General features: G+C 36.3%; 1 protein-coding gene across 2 annotated transcripts in view; it reads right to left on the bottom strand.

Moving 5' to 3' along the window:
- The window catches only part of TPP2 (tripeptidyl peptidase 2), a 57,277-nt gene that overhangs the window by 24,211 nt on the left and 12,227 nt on the right, over positions 1-20,839 (bottom strand). For both annotated transcript variants that reach the window (XM_030466385.1, XM_030466376.1), the window contains exons 7-23: positions 20,450-20,604; positions 19,488-19,564; positions 18,858-18,985; positions 17,179-17,278; positions 15,432-15,580; positions 15,190-15,305; positions 13,457-13,625; positions 11,402-11,559; positions 10,087-10,163; positions 9,051-9,157; positions 8,140-8,294; positions 6,916-7,032; positions 5,260-5,360; positions 2,929-3,025; positions 2,519-2,656; positions 487-731; positions 207-285 (exon numbers count right to left, since the gene is read on the bottom strand). In XM_030466385.1, the coding sequence (XP_030322245.1) occupies positions 207-285; positions 487-731; positions 2,519-2,656; positions 2,929-3,025; positions 5,260-5,360; positions 6,916-7,032; positions 8,140-8,294; positions 9,051-9,157; positions 10,087-10,163; positions 11,402-11,559; positions 13,457-13,625; positions 15,190-15,305; positions 15,432-15,580; positions 17,179-17,278; positions 18,858-18,985; positions 19,488-19,564; positions 20,450-20,604 (2,168 nt within the window). The remainder of the gene's footprint in view (positions 1-206; positions 286-486; positions 732-2,518; positions 2,657-2,928; positions 3,026-5,259; positions 5,361-6,915; positions 7,033-8,139; positions 8,295-9,050; positions 9,158-10,086; positions 10,164-11,401; positions 11,560-13,456; positions 13,626-15,189; positions 15,306-15,431; positions 15,581-17,178; positions 17,279-18,857; positions 18,986-19,487; positions 19,565-20,449; positions 20,605-20,839) is intronic.

A 20,839-nucleotide genomic window follows, 5' to 3' on the forward strand; every position in this document is an offset into this window, starting at 1 on the left:
TTTAGAAAATGCAATTAGATTTGACATTATAAGATGAAAGTAAAAATAGAACTATTTAGAAGTTACCTTGAGTTGATAACAAAACAACTCCTTCTAAAATATGCTGTTACTAAACCTAGTGCAGGAAAGTCAGCACTTCCTGGCATGCCCTTTACTTGCTTCAAAAGTTTTGGAAAAAGCAGCTGTAACCCATTTCAAATACTCACAGCTTTCTTTCCAAGTTCTGTTTTAGACAGTGTAAGAGCTCCTGCAAGATAGCATCCTGGTCCTGCTCCTTTAGGTATTCTACACAAGGAAAAAAAGTTCAGCATTAAACCCAGCTTCCTTACTGTTCCATAGGGACTACAGAGAACACAAACAGTGAATGAGCAACAGGAGAGGAGTTACCAAGCCTGAACAGGAAGACACTATTAAACTATCACTTTAATTAAGAGAAGAGGCAGATGGTTAGATGTAGCTGAGAAACACAGGACTTCAGTAACTTACTTGTCATCAGGCAGAGATGTAACAAAGAATGGCTGACTGTGTTTTGGTGGCAATGTCAAACTGTTGGATTTCTTCTTCCCTAAGAGAGCAAGGCTATGATTTTCATAAATATCTAAGCTCAAGGTACTAGACAACCTGTGAGAAACAATAAATGGAAGGTCTTTGATGCGATCCAGCTCACTGTTCTGTTCATGACGAATTTGTAACCGAATAGTGTAATCTCCTTTTTCCAGTTTCACAGAATACTGAAAGAAAGAAGTTCTCATAAATGTCAAGATTAAATACTTCACCATCCACAAAGAAAGCCAGAAATGAGACTATCACGTTCTTTTTCATCCATATAGCTCTGGCCACTTAACATATACTAAGTTGGCTTAGTTTTATGTGAAAACTGAGTGCTTTCAAGATTTGATAGCACCTGAAATACATTTTGGAATAAAATCAGTTTTCAGACCACAAAATAGGCTGACATAGTTTTTCTTATTCTCACACTTAACTAACTGTTCAAATAATAGGAATTCTTGCTAAATTTTCAGTTCAAAACCTCTAGCAGGTTTACCTTGATACATTTTCAGCTTACTATGTAAACTTGGGTGCTCCACAGTTTATAGCACAGAACATCTACTATCTCAAGTACTGAACCAGCTTTCACACTGAGAGACTCAGTATTCCTGTGAAATTTAAGACTGCAGCAAGCCAACAGACTAATTTCCTTGAGCTTTTATATATATTTAGTTAGGAATATGAAGACAACATAACTTCCATGTACTAAAAAAAACCAACCAAGCTTTCTCCAAACAAGAACAAGAACAACCGCCCCACAAACTCTCAGACTCCTGGTTTTGAAAACATTCTTTTATTTACATCAGTCTAAAAGGGCACCATGTCAATGTCTGAGCAGTGGCATGCTAGGTTTCCTTTCTGCTGCTGCTGTAATACAAAAAGCAGCTCTAAGTAGAAAGGGACAATAATTCAGAACTCCCTGCTCCCAGATTCTCCCTCTCCTGGGTTAGGGAGTCATGCTTTCTGTTGTTATTTCTTCCTGTACTAAATAATTTTAAATTGCTTTAGAACTGTTCTGTGATGCACAACAGCAGAGAGTTACCGCCTTGCAGTCCAAAAGGTGCAAGTAACAGTCTTCTTTGATTTTTAGATTTAATAGCACCTTAAAAATGCAGGTCAAGGAATAGAGCTTTAAATAATGCTGTTTCTGAAATTTACTTATAGGATTCGAAAGACATGCTTCAAAGTTATCTTTTGTACACTCCCAGATGATCACAGTATCCAAAGAAATACTACATTGATGAAGTTAATTGTGATTTCAGAGTGGTAAAAAACACTTTAAAACCAAAATACTATGGAAAACTATTCTCTTGTAGCTTTTTTTTCCTTTTCTTTTTATCCCCCCCCCATGATCCAGACACATGGTTTACTTCAGCAGAAAGTGATTCCCACAGGGGGTACAGCATCTACATGTCATGTGCAAGAAAAAAACTCCCTTTGAAAGAGAGCAACAGAAAGTAAATCATATTTAGCATTTGTTTGAAGACATCAACAGCACAGAGAACAGCCTTGCTGGATACAGAAGCCTCTGATCTACCAGAAGACAAATCAGACTACAGAAAAAATAACAGATCCTTTCCACCTTTCATGAATAGAAAAGTTCAAGGTATCATGTTTGCAAAAAGCCCAAACATACAGACAAAGAGAATTTTAATTTACTTTCTGAGATGCAGCAGCCAAAAATCACAAGAAATCAAGTTAAAAGCTTTGTGTAGAAATAAAAACCGTAACTATTCCTCCTTCTTGGGAAAGAAAAATAAATCACAATGTTCTACTTCGTGGATATGAATCTGTCACTACTTTTTTCATGCAAATGTACCACCACCTGTGACACATCACTGAACCTGTCTTCCTATGAAGATATAAGAACATTATGCCTATGCATCAGGGAATTCTAAAAGCTATCAGGAGCTGAAAAAGAATGAAAATTTTCACACTGCAGAAAACAGATGGTATAATAATTCTGTACCTGGTGTGGGTAGGCATCTCCTGAACCCATTTGTCTTTTGTTCTGGTCAAAAAGAATCCACAGTTGACTATCAAATTCAGACTCGTACAACAATTCACAAAGAAGTGGACAGCTTGGTGTTACTTCTCCACTCTTAGGCTAGTAAAACAAAAACCAAAGTATCTACTGTTGAGTAAAACAAGTACAGATGTTACAATATATATCCAAAATCATACCTTAACGAAAGCCCACTTAAAGCCCATGAAGAGAACCAAACTGGAATTCTGACTGTAGAGAGAGTCTAGAGTGTAAATCTAGACCTTGTTTGTTTCTGGCTAGTTATTTAGCTAAGTTAAAATTTAAACCCAGTTTTGGAAAACATGCTGCACATATTAACCACTTTTAAAAAAACAATCACCCATAGCCCTTACCTGATGGAAGTTGTAGGTCAAAATCATCTCATACAGTTGACGATTATTTGGTAAAATATCTCTGGAACCCAGAGGTTTTATTTTTGCACTCACTGGTCTGCAGTTAAACAACAAAACACAACAAGAGGTACTCTTGAGAAACATCAAAATTATCTTGGTTAAGCAAAAGCATATCCTGAAGCACAATGGAATTTAACACATGATATAATATTCTGAGGTATTCTAACTATCCAGGCAGTATAAATTTCTCAGTTAAAATGAATGTCAGTTCAAAAATTAGGTTTAGTTACGCAGTGCCATGGAAAGACACCAGCAGAACTTAGAAAGCATGTGTAAATGCTCAAAAGTAAAGGATATTATACAAAAAAGAAAAAAGACAAAAAAACCCCAAGCCAACAGATCAGGATTAGGGAAAAATATCAAGTTACTTTGCATCTCTAGTTTCCAGCAATCAGCACTTCTATTCATAGACTGAAAAATTATTGGCATAGTAATTGGCCACAGGAAAATGTTGATAATTGTTTCAGAAGGTCATATCAGGGGTTGGTCTCTTCTCCCAGGCAGCTCCCAGTAAGACAAGAGGGCATGGACTTAAGCTCTGCTGGGGGAAGTTTGGGTTAGATATTAGGAAAAAATTCTTTACAGAGATGGTGATCAGGCATTGGAATGGGCTGCCTAGGGAGGTGGTGGATTCTCCATCCCTGGAGGTTTTTAAAAAGACTGGATGTGGCACTCAGTGCCATGGTCTGGTAAACACAGTGGTAGCAGATCAAGGGTTGGACTTGATGATCTCAGAGGTCCTTCTAAACCTGGATGATTCTGTGATCAGAAGATACTGAGTAGTAACAGAAGAATCTTGGTGTGTATTACTGATGCAGAATATGTTAACTCCAATACAGTGAGGACAAGCTACTACTCAGAGCAGCACTAACACTTTAGACCTTAGGCATCAAAGAATATAAGCTAAATAATAATGACAGAAGAAAATCAGAGCTTTGGAAATAAGTAAAAGCAGAATAAGGGTGGCCTGGCATTGTTTAAGTTAACATTTCATTTGTGAGTTTTGACAACCTTTAATTACACGAACAAAATTTTTCTCTTAAGATCCCATTAGCTCATTCATTGCCAAGAGCATGGCCAAGTCACCAAGTAAAATGCCTGGGCTGGGTGAGATCCCAGGTCTATATAGCCCAGGTTTCCTAGTCTGGCAGACACCAGATAGACTGCTGACAGAAGACTTAAGCACAGAGTAATACCACACATGACAATCCTGCCTCCAAGCATCTGAAAAATCAAAAGACTGAATGAGAAGCCATTCAGTACTTTTTTTCCGCCTCTGTGTTATGATTCATTACTTCAAGTGACACAATTCATGCCTTAATTTAAATATATATTTCTCATTAGTTCCCTTAAATGCAGTTTGTTTCCTGTCAGATGAGTGCCACAAACATTACAAGGAGGCAAGAGCACCTCTGCTTTACAAATCAAGAATGAAGCAAAGCTACATTAGGTGACTGCTTTATTTCCACACTTAAGGCATATCAAATCAGGTATTTCTGAAGCTAACATTAAGTGGCATATTCATTACACTACTAGTGACCTCAATTCCAATGAAAAGAATCCAAAAGCCCCAGAGAGAGCCCAAGGTCTCCACTGAGAAGCACAAATAATGGAAAACATTGGATTACTGATTTACTTGTCTTAAGTCTTAAAAGTACTGCTTCAAGAGTGTGGCATTTCTTTTTCCTCCTGGAGTGACCTGCTTTACTAACTCCTATGTTGCTTGGGAATTTTCCCACAAAGCTTTTCCTCCAAATCAGCTTATGTCAAACTGACAACAATATAAATACAACTTGCCACACAAAATTCTGCACCAAATCCTTTGAAAACACTTCCCATCAAGTAAGGGGAAAATAGTCTTTCCAGGTGAAAACTGGCCAGGTTTTGAAGCAGATGGTTAAAAAAAAATAAATAAACCAAAACAACAAACAGCAGCACCAAATAACTCTGCGGCTTTTTTTAGATATTAAAGTATCTTTTGCCTCTAAGTGTAAGAAATGGAAGAAATGCAATATTCTTTGGTTGGTTGTTTTTCTTTACTTAGCTTAGAGAAAATTATTTGTATGGAAAAAGCCACCAGAAGTCTCAAATTTTGCCAAAGGTAAAAAAAAAAAAAAAAAGAACACTGAGAAATGTTATTAATTGATGGTTCCAAATCAACTCAAAGTTTGACAAGAATTTTGTTGTTATCCTAAATTTCACTGCAAACTTGCTACTATTACATAGGAACAGTTTTCCCACTTCCCCAAGACAGTTCCCCACAAACTCTACCTGAGTGTTTGAACCCAGCTTTTCAGATTTATGCAGGGAGCAATATCCTCGTACTTCAACAGCGACTGAACATCAAACCTCACGATGCCTTCTGAAGCATGCTAAAGAAAGAGTATGTAACAATTACACTTCTGTGCAGTTAAAATACCAGATGTTGACCATTTGAAATGTCCCTCAAAGCCAAAACAGCAACAGTATTTATCTATACTGTAAGTATCAATACTGCAGGAGTTTCAAAATGTCACAAGCTTATCTCTGCAAGTAACAGGAGATATTTTTGGAAGTGTAAAACTTCAGCATTTGGAGCTGCAGCCTTATTTATATTTCCCTGACTCCCTGACTTAAGTATTTTGTACAGAACTGCAGGAGTCACTTTTGGGCAAGGATGGGTTTTGTTTGCACATTTGTGATGATTTCCTTTGCGTATGTAATTCAATAAATACAATTATTATTTGTCTAGAATCTGAAGTATTTTATCATGTTTCTCCTCAGCACGACTAGCACAGAATAGTTTAATTAAAAAAAACCAACAAAACAAAAATACTACACACACAATTTAGTGATCAGCAAAATAATTTGAAACCTTTTTTCTCTAGCAGTATCCCATGACAAAGCTATCAGTATATCAGCACCATTAAAATATAAGTCATGAAAGATGTAGGTACTCAAGAAGCAAGGGCAAAATTATTTGATATTCTCATTTTTAACTCTCCATTATTCAGTTTATATAATCCTGCTGAGGTGGGGGGAGCTGCCACCACCACCACCAGCTATTTCTTTTCCTGCTCTACTGGCACCTTAGCATACCGCACTCACTCTTTTCTCCCTGTTTATTCAGCTATTAAAACCTGAATAAAACCAAATTAATCTGTGGGACAGCTATAATTTTCTCTGGCCCTTATCTAAAAGAAAAAAAAAAAAAGAAAAAAGGGAGGAGGAGATAGGATAAATCAGCATGCTGCTGCTTCATGTAGGTATTGCCATCTTGGCTCCCAGAGAGCCCTTCTCCTGAGAAAGGCAAAGTCAAGCCACGCAAGGTTTGCAGGACAGCAAAGAACACAGGAGCAAGAAAATACTTACACTAAATATTATGATAGTAATGTTTTTAATAACTTTATCAATACCTCAGTACCAAAGAGCCTTAGAACTCACAACACTGCCCTAAAAGCTGAATATCTTATCAATCAAACCATCTTAATAAAGCACTGAATAGAAAAGTTATTAAAATTTGTACTCAAAAAGGTATTTGGAGGGTAGTCTTGCAGCAACAGCAGTCTAGATACTCAAGTTCAAGAACTGTGGTCCGAGCAAAGTTTATTCAGAAAAACACTTGTTAGTGAAGTATTGTAACAATGTCATCTTTTTATTATGACCTTTTTGGTGCTGTCAAGTTGTGGGTATTTAATTTGTTTTGGGGTTTTGTTTCTTTTTACCCTCTACTAATCTATCGTAAGAAAGCACAGAAAAATTAATAAATAATGTTAATGGGCATTTCTGTAGGACTGAATTCCTGCTTAGCAATTTTTAAGATAAAACATGAATATCTCATGTATAAAGACACTTTCAGCCTTTTTAAATACAGGCAAGAATGAATAAAATGGTTTTTATTCTGAGACACAGCAGGATTTCAGAATAATTAAAAAATGGAAAGCTTACCATGTTCAGCTGGGGAGTAGCACAAAGTACACCGTGGAAAGAAATTGTGTAATTAATGCTAACATCACTAAGGCTTGCCCACCAACGAGCAACACAAAATTCAATGGTTTTTCCAGCCTGGATAACAAAAGCAGAAAGTTAAACACAAGCTCCCATCTTCCTTTCCTATACACCCCAGCCTCACTAATCCCAATCCAAAGAATTGGAGTATAACTCAAATAAGACCCTATTATGTTCAAGTTTCCTCCAATTATATAGAGTTGTACAGTGCGAGATAAGACATTATACTTGGTCCAAAAAAGAAATGACAGCTTCAAAATACCATGATGACTGATGACCACATAATTAAAAAAAAAAAAAAAGGACTACCAAGGCTATACAGAGAAAGCTTTTAAATGTTACATCTTTTTCTTATCTTTGAAACTAGGCAGACAAGGCAGCTCATAGAAGAGTTTCATATGTGCACCCTGAAAAATGTGTATCAGGAAAAGATATCCCCTCTCTGCCTAAAAAAAAAAATTACAGTAAGCTTGGGAATTCCAAGGGCTTTGTTGCTCTGCTTGCTGGTGGGGTTTTTGTTTTGGTTGTTTGTTTAAACTAGCATGATAAAATTCACAACATGTCAGTGACTAACTTAGCTTAGGGTCCCCCACCGGACATTTTCACAGAGAGTGAAAGAGCCTGCACAGCACAGAAATCATAATCACACTTTGGCTTTAGAGCTATACAACCAAATTCAGCAAGGTAGGGGACCAACTTGAGAAGTGGACTCTAGTACCCATACCCCTGAACTGCCTGCTCACTCCTTAGTTCTGTTTTGGACTCAGGAGCTGATACTATCCAATCTAAGCCTGCTGTACTTAAGCAGTATGAATGTAAGTCAGTCAGTATCACCTGGCTCCAACATCAAGATGTTCCAGATTATCACATTAAGCACTAAAACTACATTAATCAACAAGTTATTGCCCCTGTTTGAAACAGAAACAAAATGGCTTGTATAAACAAGTACCAGTAAATTGTACTAACATGTACTATAAGGACAAGATCAAACAATAAGAAACACCACCTGGCTGTCATTTTTTCAAAATTGAAACCCAGATGCATTCACTACTGTAATAAACATGTTTGTGTTTTCTTTGGAAAAAAATCCAGAATGAGTCACATTATACTGCACTGATGTATTGTTTTCTCTCTCTTCCCCTCCACCACTCTAAGGTAACTTACCAAGACAGGAAATGCTTCAGTCACTGATCCTTTTTCTGGCAAGGATGAAAATTTGTAGAACTCATGACTTCTATATGCTTTTTGTTTCACTAGCTGAACAGCATGAAGCACAAACTTGGCAGTCACATCAGCTGAACATGAACACACTGTCACTTCTAAAATTAAAGAAATAAATCTAGTTTCAAGAGTCAAGAATTTTGGAAGGAAAGCAGAGATTCACCAGAAAAAGATTAATTTCACAAGCAATTTGTAATTTAAGAAGTTATACAGTATGGCAAGTAGATCCATAACTGAATAATGCTTAGATATCAGTTATTTACAAAGACCCTTTCAAATTAAGGAAAATTATCTAATTCACAGACCAGTTAAGAGAAAAGTGACTGAACTAAACGGTGAAAACATATCAGAAAAAAACCACAATCTGTACAGGAAAGACTGCTGCTGAATTTCAGAGAGTCTTATCACTAACTTTAGTCTAAATGAAAGATTCTTGGTTATTTAGTAATTTCACAGAGGAAGACAAGAAAAATTTTTCTTCTCCTTGCAGAATTATGAGCAACTTGCATTATGTAAGTCACATATTCCTCAGTTAAGCATCCAACACTCCATACATACACCTTAAAAAGGTATGTAAACCTCAGACTAGTGATTTATACATATTGTATATGTATATGCATTCCTGCAGTTATGGGCAATCAATTTAGATTGCATTTGTTGGTTTTGAAAAGACAGTCAGGATGCTATTATACCAGAAACTACAAGGTAACTCAAAAAAAAAAAAAAAACCCCCAAAAACCAAACAACCCCCCCAACCCCTCATTTAAATGCTTAGAATCAAGTAAATATTATCTCAATACAACTTTGTCAAGTCTGACAGATGTAATTCTATTTAATGTGCTTATTTTCCTTACCAGCCCATGTAGCTCCCTGTGGAACATCAATGAAGTGCCTTCGGATTTGACCAGGTTTAAAATGAACATCTGTATATGTCAGATCATAGCCTGATGATTCGTCTACTCTGTATGTCAAAAAGAAACACACACAGTATGCAAACAAGCTGTGAAGCTTTTTTTTTTGTTGAAGTTTTTCTAAATTAAAAAATACTCTACAATGAAAGAACACAATGAGGATATTCAGTCCTCAGCACCCATTAGTTTAGCCCATTCTAGTAGAGAATCAGACAGCACAATGTATCAAAAAGGTTTAAAACAGCATCTCTGGCACAGTATCTACACACCTTCCCAAGTTCCCAAAGTTATTGTGCTTAGACATAAGTATCAAAGAACCCTAATTTTGAGTGCATGCACTTTTCCTGGTTCAATGACTTTCCACTAAAGTGAGCTAAGGTATGAAAGAAATTATATTTTTCTAAGTTAAAGAAAAGTTACATTGTTTTCCTCAGGGCAGACTGCCCACTGAATAGGCTTAATAAAATGCTCTCCTTCCTTATCAACATGACTGAAGCCATATGTTTAAAACAATTATGGGCACAATACTAACTCTAAGTTCAGCATAGCAAGGTCATAAAGGAAGCTTATGCCAATGTTCAATTGCCAAATGATCTCTAACATTACATACTCTAGTCTACCAATCAGAAATGAGAAAAAAAAAAACAAATCAACAAACCAAATTCCTGTTGACCTACAGCCATGAATATTTTGATTGATACTTTGGTCACCAAGCCAGAAGTCACCTGTATTCTGATGGCTGTTGCCAACCCCACCAGAACACACTGCCTCTGGCTGACAGCACCAAAACTACTTAAAAACCATTGAGGTATAAGTCTGCTGCAAGAATCTTTTCAGATCTTTGCTCCCCTATCCATGTTAATAGTAAGTTCAAGAATACACAGAGAAATAAGGTGGCAGAATGCATGTCAACAAGTAAAGTAGGCACAGAAAACTGAACTATACCTTAAAAAAGCAGATAAAGCCTGGGTTTACTGACCTGGTTGGTATAACAACAGTTATTGGAACTCTGAACAGAGGGCCTACATTGGGCATTGCTATATCATATCCACACACCTAAGAAAATAAAATACAGCAACTTACAATTTTTTTGTAAAAATCAAATAATAGAAAACAACATTAAACTTAAACTAGTTGCAGAATGTTTTGAATCTTTATAGTTATCACTGAGAAAGACATCCTTCATTTTACCACTGTCACCCTACACAGTGAAACAGCAACATCACCAAGATAAAATAGTTTTCACACTTCTACTGATTTCAGTCTTTCCTTAAAAGTTTTTAAGCTTTTGATCCACATTTGATAGTCCCTACATGAAAAGCTCAAATTAGTTTCAACTCAAAACAAAATGGCTGTTTAGGACAAATTCTACTTAACCTATTTTTGTTTTTTGTTAAGAATATTTTAAACCAGGACTACAGTTAAGAAATTACAGTTAGACTTGCACACCTTTTGTAGTCAAGCCTTAAACACTATCTTTGAAAATCTGATTCATCATCACTTTGCTAAAATGTTCTCACTTGTACCAAAGACTTGCAAGGCTAAGCAAGCATTTTAAGCAAGTCACTTCTAAAAAAGCAAACTGATACTGTCTGTGGTCAACAATAATGAAACAAACATTCAGTGTCAATATAAGGTTTGGGATGATGACAGGGAGGGCTTAAAAAATATCTTTTATTGGTGTGTTTCTTTTGGAGGAGTGAAAGATGATAGTTGGGAGAGAAAATGAGAAATGCAATGGCTTTCATAGCAGTTTGTCCAAAGTGCTCTAAGTTAGCAAAATACTTTTGCTTTATATAGCTACTACCACACATTTTTCTTCTTCATCTTCCAAAATGGGATGAGGTAGCAAAATCTTGGGTCTGTGTAAGACTACATGGCATCACCACAAAAACTAGGCCAGTCCTTAAGCCACTACAGAGAGAAATAAGATCTCCTAAAAACTCAAATCTGTCTTCAATAACACACAACTGAGCAAGCCAGTCAAACGTTAAAATATATGAAGAGAAAAAAACCAACTTAATGAATTGCTATTTATTTGGTTTGTATTTTCTATATGCTTTTATTTTTTTAACCTGGATAGTTGGAGTCCCATTGGCATGTACTATACAATGCTGTATAGTGTAACTATTGCTGAACCCTGGATTCAGCCCATGTAGTGAAATGGAGCATAGCAGTATTTTCTGGTCTTTACAGCACACACCACTTATTTCCTTAAAAATTACTTCCATAAAAAGTTAAGAGACCAAAGGAAAGGGAAAGGGCACACAATCTTGCTTACAGCACTTCAATACCTCTGTGTAATGCAGTCCTTCTCTCAGGCCACGTGGATCCACACGAATATTTATGTGTCGACACTGGTTCATAAGCTCCAAATGACTAGGACACTGAACCCATGGTGCACTTGAAGTTAAAGCTAAATGAAGCTGGAGGGATATTCTTTCTGTGTTTTCTGCCAAGAAATCAAGTTAAAAAAACCAGTTCAACAACACAAATATTCTACTATAACACAGTATTTGCTACTAAAATGTGTTTATCAATAAAATGTCATTGGAACCAATTTGTTAGGGCCCCTGGATGTCAGCTTCTCCACCAGGACAGTGTTCTGTGTAATTTCTTTAAGGAAAACAGAATAGCAGCACTATACAGTAAAATAAAGGTTGTGCTCAGCTTTGGAATGTTCCCCTTTGAAACAGTCAAACCAGACAAAGTCAAAGGTAGGCTAATGAGCAATTGCCCAGATTATAGCCTGGAAGCAGGTATAAACTTTCCTGTATTACGTCTGACCTAATGCAGAAAAATACTATAAAAAACAAGTGCACTTATTCCAAAGCTTAAAAATTCCTAAGCTAATGCTAATTTCTTAATTACATCATAAAGCAAATAAGCAAGAGGTCAAGTCTATCAAAAATTACTACGATAATCTAGTCTGAGTTTGTAAAAAGTCAATTTAGTCAACTTTGAAAATCATCTTCCAAGTCAAAACCCCCATGGATTAAAATAACAGCTTCCAATCCTAGCTGAAGTATTTTAGTGATAAACAAAAGCAGCTTTCTCCTGCTCTAAATTTTTTTGAAAATTTTACTCTACCTAACAAAAATGTGATTAGCTTAATTGGATAATGTTAATTAGCACTAGGAAACACAAAAAAGAGCACTCCACTATCAGATGTAATCCCCTCAGGCACATAAGAAGCAATTAAAGCTGAAAGAGAACTTCAAAAGACAGACTGAGCAGACAATCCTTCCTTAGCCTCTTACTGAGAGACTGAAGTCTCTCAAACTCAGTCTTGCCGATGACACCAGACACAGCACAGAGTATCAATTGGACAGGTACAAGGGAAACAACATCATGCTACACGCCAGTCATCTATTACAAGTGTCTAGTTATGTTTTCAGGTTGCTTGCTTCCTGCCGAAGAGTCTCATAGAATCATTTTTCAGTGCTACATAGTAAATTTTAAAAGCAACAATTAGTATAATTTATCAAACAACTAAGTTACTTTGAGTCAGTAATTTGTCCTGAGTTCATATCCTTCCCTCTCCTAAATATACTCACTCCTTTGACACATAACAACCTTGAAGATCACTGGTTTTAGGAAGAAACTAATCTCAGTAGCAAGCTCTCACATGGATCATTTTTTTTAAATACAATGTAATTCAGGCTCTCAGAGTTCCAAACTGTTCATTATGAAGCCGTTCAAAACCATTTATGGAGAAACTATGCCAAACCTTACGTTGATCTGCACAATTTACTTTTATTAAGAAACTGAAACCTGTATCAATTCCTGTATTGAGTTTAGATATACTTGTTTCTCCTTTATTAGCTACTGAATAAAAGTCTAGTTTTAGTCTAATTGTAAGATTTTTTTCTCCAGTTGTGGAAACTACTTAAAGTCCAAATCTAGAATCTCTAGTCTTTAAATGATAGAGAAACTAATTTCTGGGTAAGTTTTCTCATGTTTAGAACGGTAATTATTCTTTGTCAAGAGTTACCTGCAACAAAACCCCCGAAGTTCTACAACTTCATGAAACCTTAGGGATATTTGATTGGTTATCTATTTTCCCCTGGCTCAGCAACTTTGATTTTAACTTCTTCAGAACAGAGAGAGAGATGCCTTTTTTCAATGAGAGGAAGCATGAAGACACAGACTCCCTTGAAACCCAGAAGTGCTACAGTTTTAAGTCTGACATTTGAGTAGCAAAGCTGTTTAGCTGCATGCCTTCAGAGACCATGAAATTCAGAGGTGCACCTACTCTAGGGTACAGATGTCTATCACTTTGTGATCACCGTGCTGTTGTGTAAAGATTATACTTTACTCCCCCAACCCCATAAAAAACTCTTTCCTACCTGTATTCTCAGGAAAGACAGGTTCTATGCCAACCCCATGATCAGAAGGGGCAGCTATCTGGGCAGGATCTCTGAGGTAGATTCCACGGTTGCTGCCGACAGTCACTGTAAAGCCTACGTTACTCGTGAACGATGAATTCTGAATGAGGTAGTCATAGGCTTTGTCAACCTTTTGTTGGAAAGAACACATTCTAAATTAACAACTTGCAATTAAATCATAACTTATGCACACTATCCTCAATATGAACTGTTCAGTAAGCACAGCAACCAACTGTGAAGTAACTCCTGCTACCTGAGCCACACTGATCGCACCTTCAGTATAGAAAATGAGGCAGTATTTTCAGCTACACAAGAGCACAGAAAGTTAAGAAAATTATAAAAAAAAAAGACAAATCTCTTTTCATATAAATACACCAAAAATGCATAATAAAAGTTTTCAAGATGACTTCAAACATAGGACTTCAAAAACTAAGACATTCTAGACTCATTTAAGTGCCTTTCTCATATGAGAAACAACACCAGTTAAGCATTTAAACCTTTTATACATAATACAAGAAATTGAGAAGTTCAAAAGAGACAAGCCATATGGGATGCCCACTTAAGTTTTATACACAAATATGCAACAAGAATCATGGTCATGAAATCCAGTCCTGGATTTAGGTGAACGAGCTGTCATAGTGAACTGAGAGTACAAGTGCACCTTTTTGTTTTAAAGACACCCTTTTATTTCACTTTCTAGTCTACTGACTCCAAAAATCTGGCATTTTCCACAGTGGAGATTATGGCATTCTTCTTTGAGACAAGTGGGCATTCAACAGCTGCAGCCACACAGAGAGTTCTAACCATCTGTTTTAATACATGCTTTGATCATAAACTACTAATCATAAGATATGACTGGTCCATTTAATCTTGCTGTGGCAATATATATCTTTTTTTTGATACAGCTACCACCACTGTTGCCTTTTGTATCAAATTCAGCATTATCGATGTGCTTTTAGAATCTTCAGAACATGAATTTATGGCTAAACATTTAACATTTAGCATCTTCAAGCTAGAGAGCAAAACCTTAGTATCTTTATTTGTTTAAGATGGGAGTGAGTGCAGGCAAAAACCAGCAGATGCTCATTAGGAACCTGAGCTTATACATAGGGAGACTGTGATTCACTTCATCTTCATCACACAGAGGATCAGATCACAGCTTTCCAAACTATTATTTAGAAGTCCACAGCATACAGTGAACAGTCAGACTTCAGTGCAGGCTTAGAGCAAAGTCAGGGCAAAACTGCAGCTCTACTTTGTGAAACAGCGTGGGTATCTCTACTTTCACTGCTCAGAACTAACAGTTCCAGCTTTTGTGTGCACAGAACAAGTTCATCTTTCTCTGACAATAGCATAAAAACATATTTGTACATTAGGACAGAATTTAGGCATCCAAATCCACACGTGGGTGATAAAACACCACATCCCCCTTTTATATCCACACACATTTTTTCATCAGTCTAAGAATAAAAGTGCTTAGTTAACACATTTATTCTACTGTAGTTGTATGCTGAAACTGAAGAACCATTTCATTCCTCCTCCCCCCTCCCCCTATGCTCCCATCTTCTTCTTCAGTCAGATCTGAGAATCAAGTAGCATGAGAGCAAACTGAGTAAGCTCATCTAGAAGCTACACTTCTGTTGTTCAGTGTTCTGCTGAGTTATTTATACCTTGGGTTTTTTGCTACAAAGTACCTGAATAATGCCATGTCCTTGTGCAAATACTTCTATGTTTTCAGCTTTCACTGCAGTATTTTCTAAAGCTCTTCTGACAGAATGAACAGTGTAATGAATACCGTTAGCTTTGAGTCCTGAAATTAAAAATAAAGGCTATTATTGGATACAACAAAAAAATTTGAAAGTTACAGCACTTTTTTCAGAGGAAAAAGTATCATCTTTTAGACTATGCATCTATATTTAACATTGTAGCACATTACCTGACAATACTAATGCAATGCCTCCACATGCATTGGGAGAAGACATGGATGTACCATTCATAAGTTGTGTTCCTCGCAGAGTCCAGTTTGGAACAGAAGCAATAGCACCTCCTGGGGCACTGATACTTACTCCAAGGGCTCCATCAGTGCTAGTGTTAAAACAGAGTGGTTGAAAAACAAACTTATTTTTTATCTGCACACTTTACCTTGAAGTTATCTGTGCACGTAAAAGAATAATTTTAGCATTAAGGAATATTCATGTGTATATTTACTTCACTAAGTCCTTGAACACATTAAACCCAAGAAAAAGCATGCCACTAAGTAGCAATTCAAATGTCACATTAATCCTCAGCTATGCCTCTTATACAATGAAAGTTTCCTGCACTTTCACACTCTTCTCCAGGCTACAGTCTAGTCAGCAATGTATCTTCTGGGATTTGCATCAGAAAATGCACACAAACAAACCTATTAAACACTTCAGTACATAAACTAGTATTCTACAGAGTCCCCAGTTGTATTTTCAAAGGAAAATAGTAAAAGGGAGAGGAACACTAGAAAAGATCCAAAACTCAGATCTCTTAATTTTGCATATGAACACTTCACAACCAGGTCAAATTATGAAGCACAATACAGACTAAGAGAGAAAGGGGAGAAGACAAAAAAAAAGGAATGTCAAGAGGTTAATCAAGATCAGCTGAGCCTAAGTCACCTTTCTTTCTTGCCCAGGCATACTTAAGAATAGAGTAAGTACCTATGGCACAGTTAAAGCAGCATCTAGCTTTCAGCTGTAGAAGCCAGATACAATCCATTTTCTCTGCTCTGAATAGATTAAAAATGCATAAATTTATTAAGGACAGCACTGTGCCTGAGCTAATCAGTTCTGTGGAGAGGCAGGATATATCAGGGTATTTATATCACACACTTATAGCTTCATATGTCTAATATGTGTCTCAGATTAGTCTTGGTACAATACTGTAATGTTCAGACATATTTTATGACAGCCCTATATATAAAAAAAAAAGGTTCTGTATTATGACACTTCTGGTCAAGCAGTGAACAGTTTACCTGCTCAAAAGACTCTACTGCTTACTCAGACAGACAGATTCCCTTCCCCCAAGCCTGCTCTAGTAAAGCTTTCAGAACTCTACAGTCACCTACATGTTGCACCCTACACAAAAGGAACCCTCCTTCAGGTAGACATGGGCCTTTCAGCTGACACAGGCTCATTCTGACTTCTGTAAAATGCAAAGTGACAAAGCCAAAAGCCTTGAGTAAACTGTGCCATCACATCACTGTCACTGATGTCAGAAGTAACACCACTGCATTAAGAGTATTTCTTTCAATCTTCAGCGCTAACAACACAGTTAACTTGACCACACTAACTTAAATGAAATAAATCCTATGGGAAAAAGTCCTCTGAAAAAAAATATTTTCAGAAAAAAAAACCCAACCAAAAAAATTTCCAAAAAACTTTTCATCAACTTCTGTCAACTCTGAACAGGTTTGTGCTAATCAAATACACTTTCCAGAAATATACAGGTTGTGCTATGGCATCTCCTCAGTCTTCCTCCTCTCCCAGGAGTTTTACGGCCCAACATACAAAGACCTTCTGAGTATAGCAGGCTACCTATGCTATTCAAATAGAAATTACATACTTTTATTATGGTGTTAGTGACCATTTTTTAGATTCTGAATTACATAATCTGAACTCCAAAGTAATACACTGAATTCTTGCCTTATAACCTACCTAGGCCCTCTGGATGACCAAGTGTATTGATTTGCTGGCAGTTTTTCTCTTAAAGAGTATTCAGCAACCATCATGTCAGGTGATACATAGGCACCAACACCTGTAGAAAAGATGCAAGCATTTTAGACATACATTCCTTTTTTAAGGACAAAAATAAAGTATTTCTGCATTTAAAATTCACTGTGAGAAGAATTTTTTAATTGACATTTAAAAACAGAAACACATTTTCCACTACATTAAACCCAGACGTTTTCACAAAGCAAGTGTAAAGCAGCATGCAACACAGTAACAGTGCTGATGGTCACACTGTATAATACTAAAACAGTGCCCACATTCACACAGATCACACACACTGATGACAGTAGTTACTTTCTTGTACATCAGTTCAAAGTGCCCAGAGCATGTAAATGACAATATGAAAGCCTGCTGAAGTTTTACTTTTACAACACTGTGTGAAGGATGCTCATTTAATCCATGCTGTGTACCTATTCTAAAGTGTACACTCCATTTTCTTTATGGCACAAGCACTACCAGGATGGCAGAAAACTACCACATCAACCATGTCCATATTGTCTGTGTGAACAAAGTCAAGCTGTAGACTGTATTCTGATTTACCCTCAGAAACCAAAACCACCTTTATCTGCTTCACTCCAGAGATGGAAGACAAGTAGTATGCTACTTTTCATGCAGAGTGAATGATCACCCAGTCTCTGGAGTGATACAACTAAACTGAACTGACAGAGGAAACACCCTGTAATAGCAAAGTCAGTGCAGACCTGAAAAGAGATTTAGTTCCGGTTCCAGCCCCCAGTGTCAGTACTGATGTAACTGCAGTTTAACTTTTAGAAATTAGTTCTACCAGCTGTACAAAAATCAGTCCTGCATGTTAAACTGTACTAGCTGTCTCTCAAACTTCCAACTCTGCATGCTCAACTCCCTGCATGAGAATTCTGAGATTTAACAATCATCTTGTGCAACACAGTAATGAAGCATCAGAGGATTTTATAAAAATTAAGACTAGGGGAGTTACCCCTGAATCTTAGACATTTTGCCAAGTTTTATACTTCAATCTTTCACTAAAATCCCCAAAACATACACTAGTCCATCAGAAAAAAAAGAATTCTTATGCAAGTAATAAACTTGTAAAGAAATGGCACTGCAGTCATTTATATCCAAATAAAAAGTTTTGTTTCACTACAAATAGAAATCAGAGTATTTCATTAAGACAGATGACTTAAAGCTGTGGTTCTGACAATTCATTACAAGACTTTCCAGAAGATCAGTTAGAATCCTACTTGCTTACATATTTTTACAAGCTGAATTTCACAGCAGATAATGGTCTAAAGTGAAATGGTGTGCTCAGATAGTTATAGTTTAAAACATAATCTTGCATCTTCAAATATACTAGACCACTTTTTTTTCACAAACTGTATACAAAGCCACATCAAACTATGACCATCTGCCTCTTTCATAGGTAAGGTCTCACACTGTAAGAAGCTAACAATCAAAATTCTTGTATCTAAGCACAGAGCAAGTGCTTCCCTAGAACTAAACTTGTCTTTGATATTTTAGACATAGTTCAGCAAAAAAATGGTCATCTCAAATGTAAGTACAAAGCTTGAAAGGACAGAAGCTGAATATTTTCTAATTTAATTTTTTCCTCAAACCAAATTATTTACCTATTACACTAGATGTAGTTCCACCAGGACATCCTACTGTAGAAAGGCAGGGGCCATTATTTCCTGCACTTGAAACATAGATTACATTGTGTTTCCACACTGCTTCATTAATTACTTCACAAATTCTCCTGATGTAAGAGAAAAAAAAGAAAAAGTCATTCAATTGACAATATTCCTTTCCTACCACGTCAATATTTGCATTTCTTGTGGAACATTCTGCACAGTCACATAACAGCCAATATTATGCAGCTTGCTTCCCACAAGTAGCAGAAGTAGAAACAGAAGCCAACTACAAAAAAAGTCTTTTGGTTTTGAAAAGGAGTGACAGTTATGTAGCAACATTAGGTCTTAAAAAAAAAATAAAACAACCCACAGACTACATGGTGTTTCAACTATAAAAATTGCCTATTATTCTAAAATATTATTTGTATTATAAATCAACAGAACTTTCATTAGGTTCACCTAACATTCAAAGATAGTTAAAAATGTAAACAGTAACAGTTTAACTTAAATGAATATTTTTTGAGCTTGGACAAATCATTCTTATTGACAGCTCATTTATACAAAGCTCAAAAATGTAACAGCACTTCCACCATATTAAAATACTTTATTAGCGACAGTAGTACTCACCCAGAATTTGGCCAATGTGTTGCTTCTCCATAGCTATAGTTGACAAGATCACATTTGTATTTTATTGCTTCTATCATCTGATAAAGAAAAAAAAAAAGCCAAAATACATACTAGTCAGAATAAGTCAGTTAAAAAAACCAAAAAAACCTGAAACTAACCTGCTACACATCTAGGAAAAAGGGATAAATTTATCTTGATTCTACACAAGAAAAGAATTCAATCTAACTCAATCAGTTATGAAAGTGGTATTTTCCCCATGAATAAACAGAATAAATAAAATAAAGTAAAAAAAAAATCACTCCTGCTATAATCCAAGCTAGAAAATAAGACACTCATCTAAGAGAAAAGTGCAGACATACATAGCATTGTCTCATGTCTGACCTCAATAACAAAAAATGTTCTTTTCCTGTACAGTTTGGTTAAGTTCCAAAAAGTCACAAGAAAATTATTGTACGTCATGTTCCTAGAGCAAGATATTCTATGGGACTCAAATATAGCTTTCTATTTTCAGCTCTTTGTGTGAATTTTTCCTCTGTCATCTCACTACACAGCAAAAGGCCCTGGGCCTCAAAAAGGAATGTCCTTTCTCCTCAATTTTAAGAATCAGAGTGAAAACAAAGCATATAAGTAACAGCCTATGTGTTCAGATAGCCAGATAGAGCAGCTATGCGAGTCTGAAAACTGCTGAAATTGCTCTATGCTACAGGAATCTTATTTTATATTAGAGCATTAGTCTTAGGATATGTTTGAAAACATACTCTGCATTTTTATTTGTTGGGTTGTGTTGGTTTCATTTTATTTTTTTTTATGAGGAAGTTGTTTAGCTATTTTCTTTCTTAGTTAAATTTTTTCTAGAACCATGAAAGCACAGCCTATAAGCAGTAAGAACACAAAACATTCCACAATATTTTACAACTAAGTTATGCTGCTCACATTAATAATTTAATCAGTGAAATACCCACAGCTCTTATCAGACCAGTGCCAGTCTCCATTGTACTTAGTCGTGTATCACCAATCTTGATTGCAAGGATCTGGGCTCCAGGAGCCACCCCATTTCGTTCTGGTTCTTCTGGAAAGTATCCAGCTGCAATACTAGCCACATGTGTTCCGTGTGCTCCTGAGCAAATGAAAAGTTGTAACACTGAATGTTTAGTGAACTTAATTTATATCAATTTAATACAGTACAGATAAATTCATTTTCACCAGGTTAAGGGGTGGGCTTGATAAAGGTCTTTTCCGATGCAAACAATGCTATGGTTTTATGATTCTACAAATATATGTATGAATCCAGTGATCAGACAGTCAAGTGGTGCTTTCCAGGGTTTAGTTTTGGGGCTACTTCTCCTTAATAT

This window comes from Calypte anna, chromosome 1 (assembly GCF_003957555.1).
Source record: "Calypte anna isolate BGI_N300 chromosome 1, bCalAnn1_v1.p, whole genome shotgun sequence".
In the NCBI taxonomy this organism is placed as follows: domain Eukaryota; kingdom Metazoa; phylum Chordata; class Aves; order Apodiformes; family Trochilidae; genus Calypte; species Calypte anna.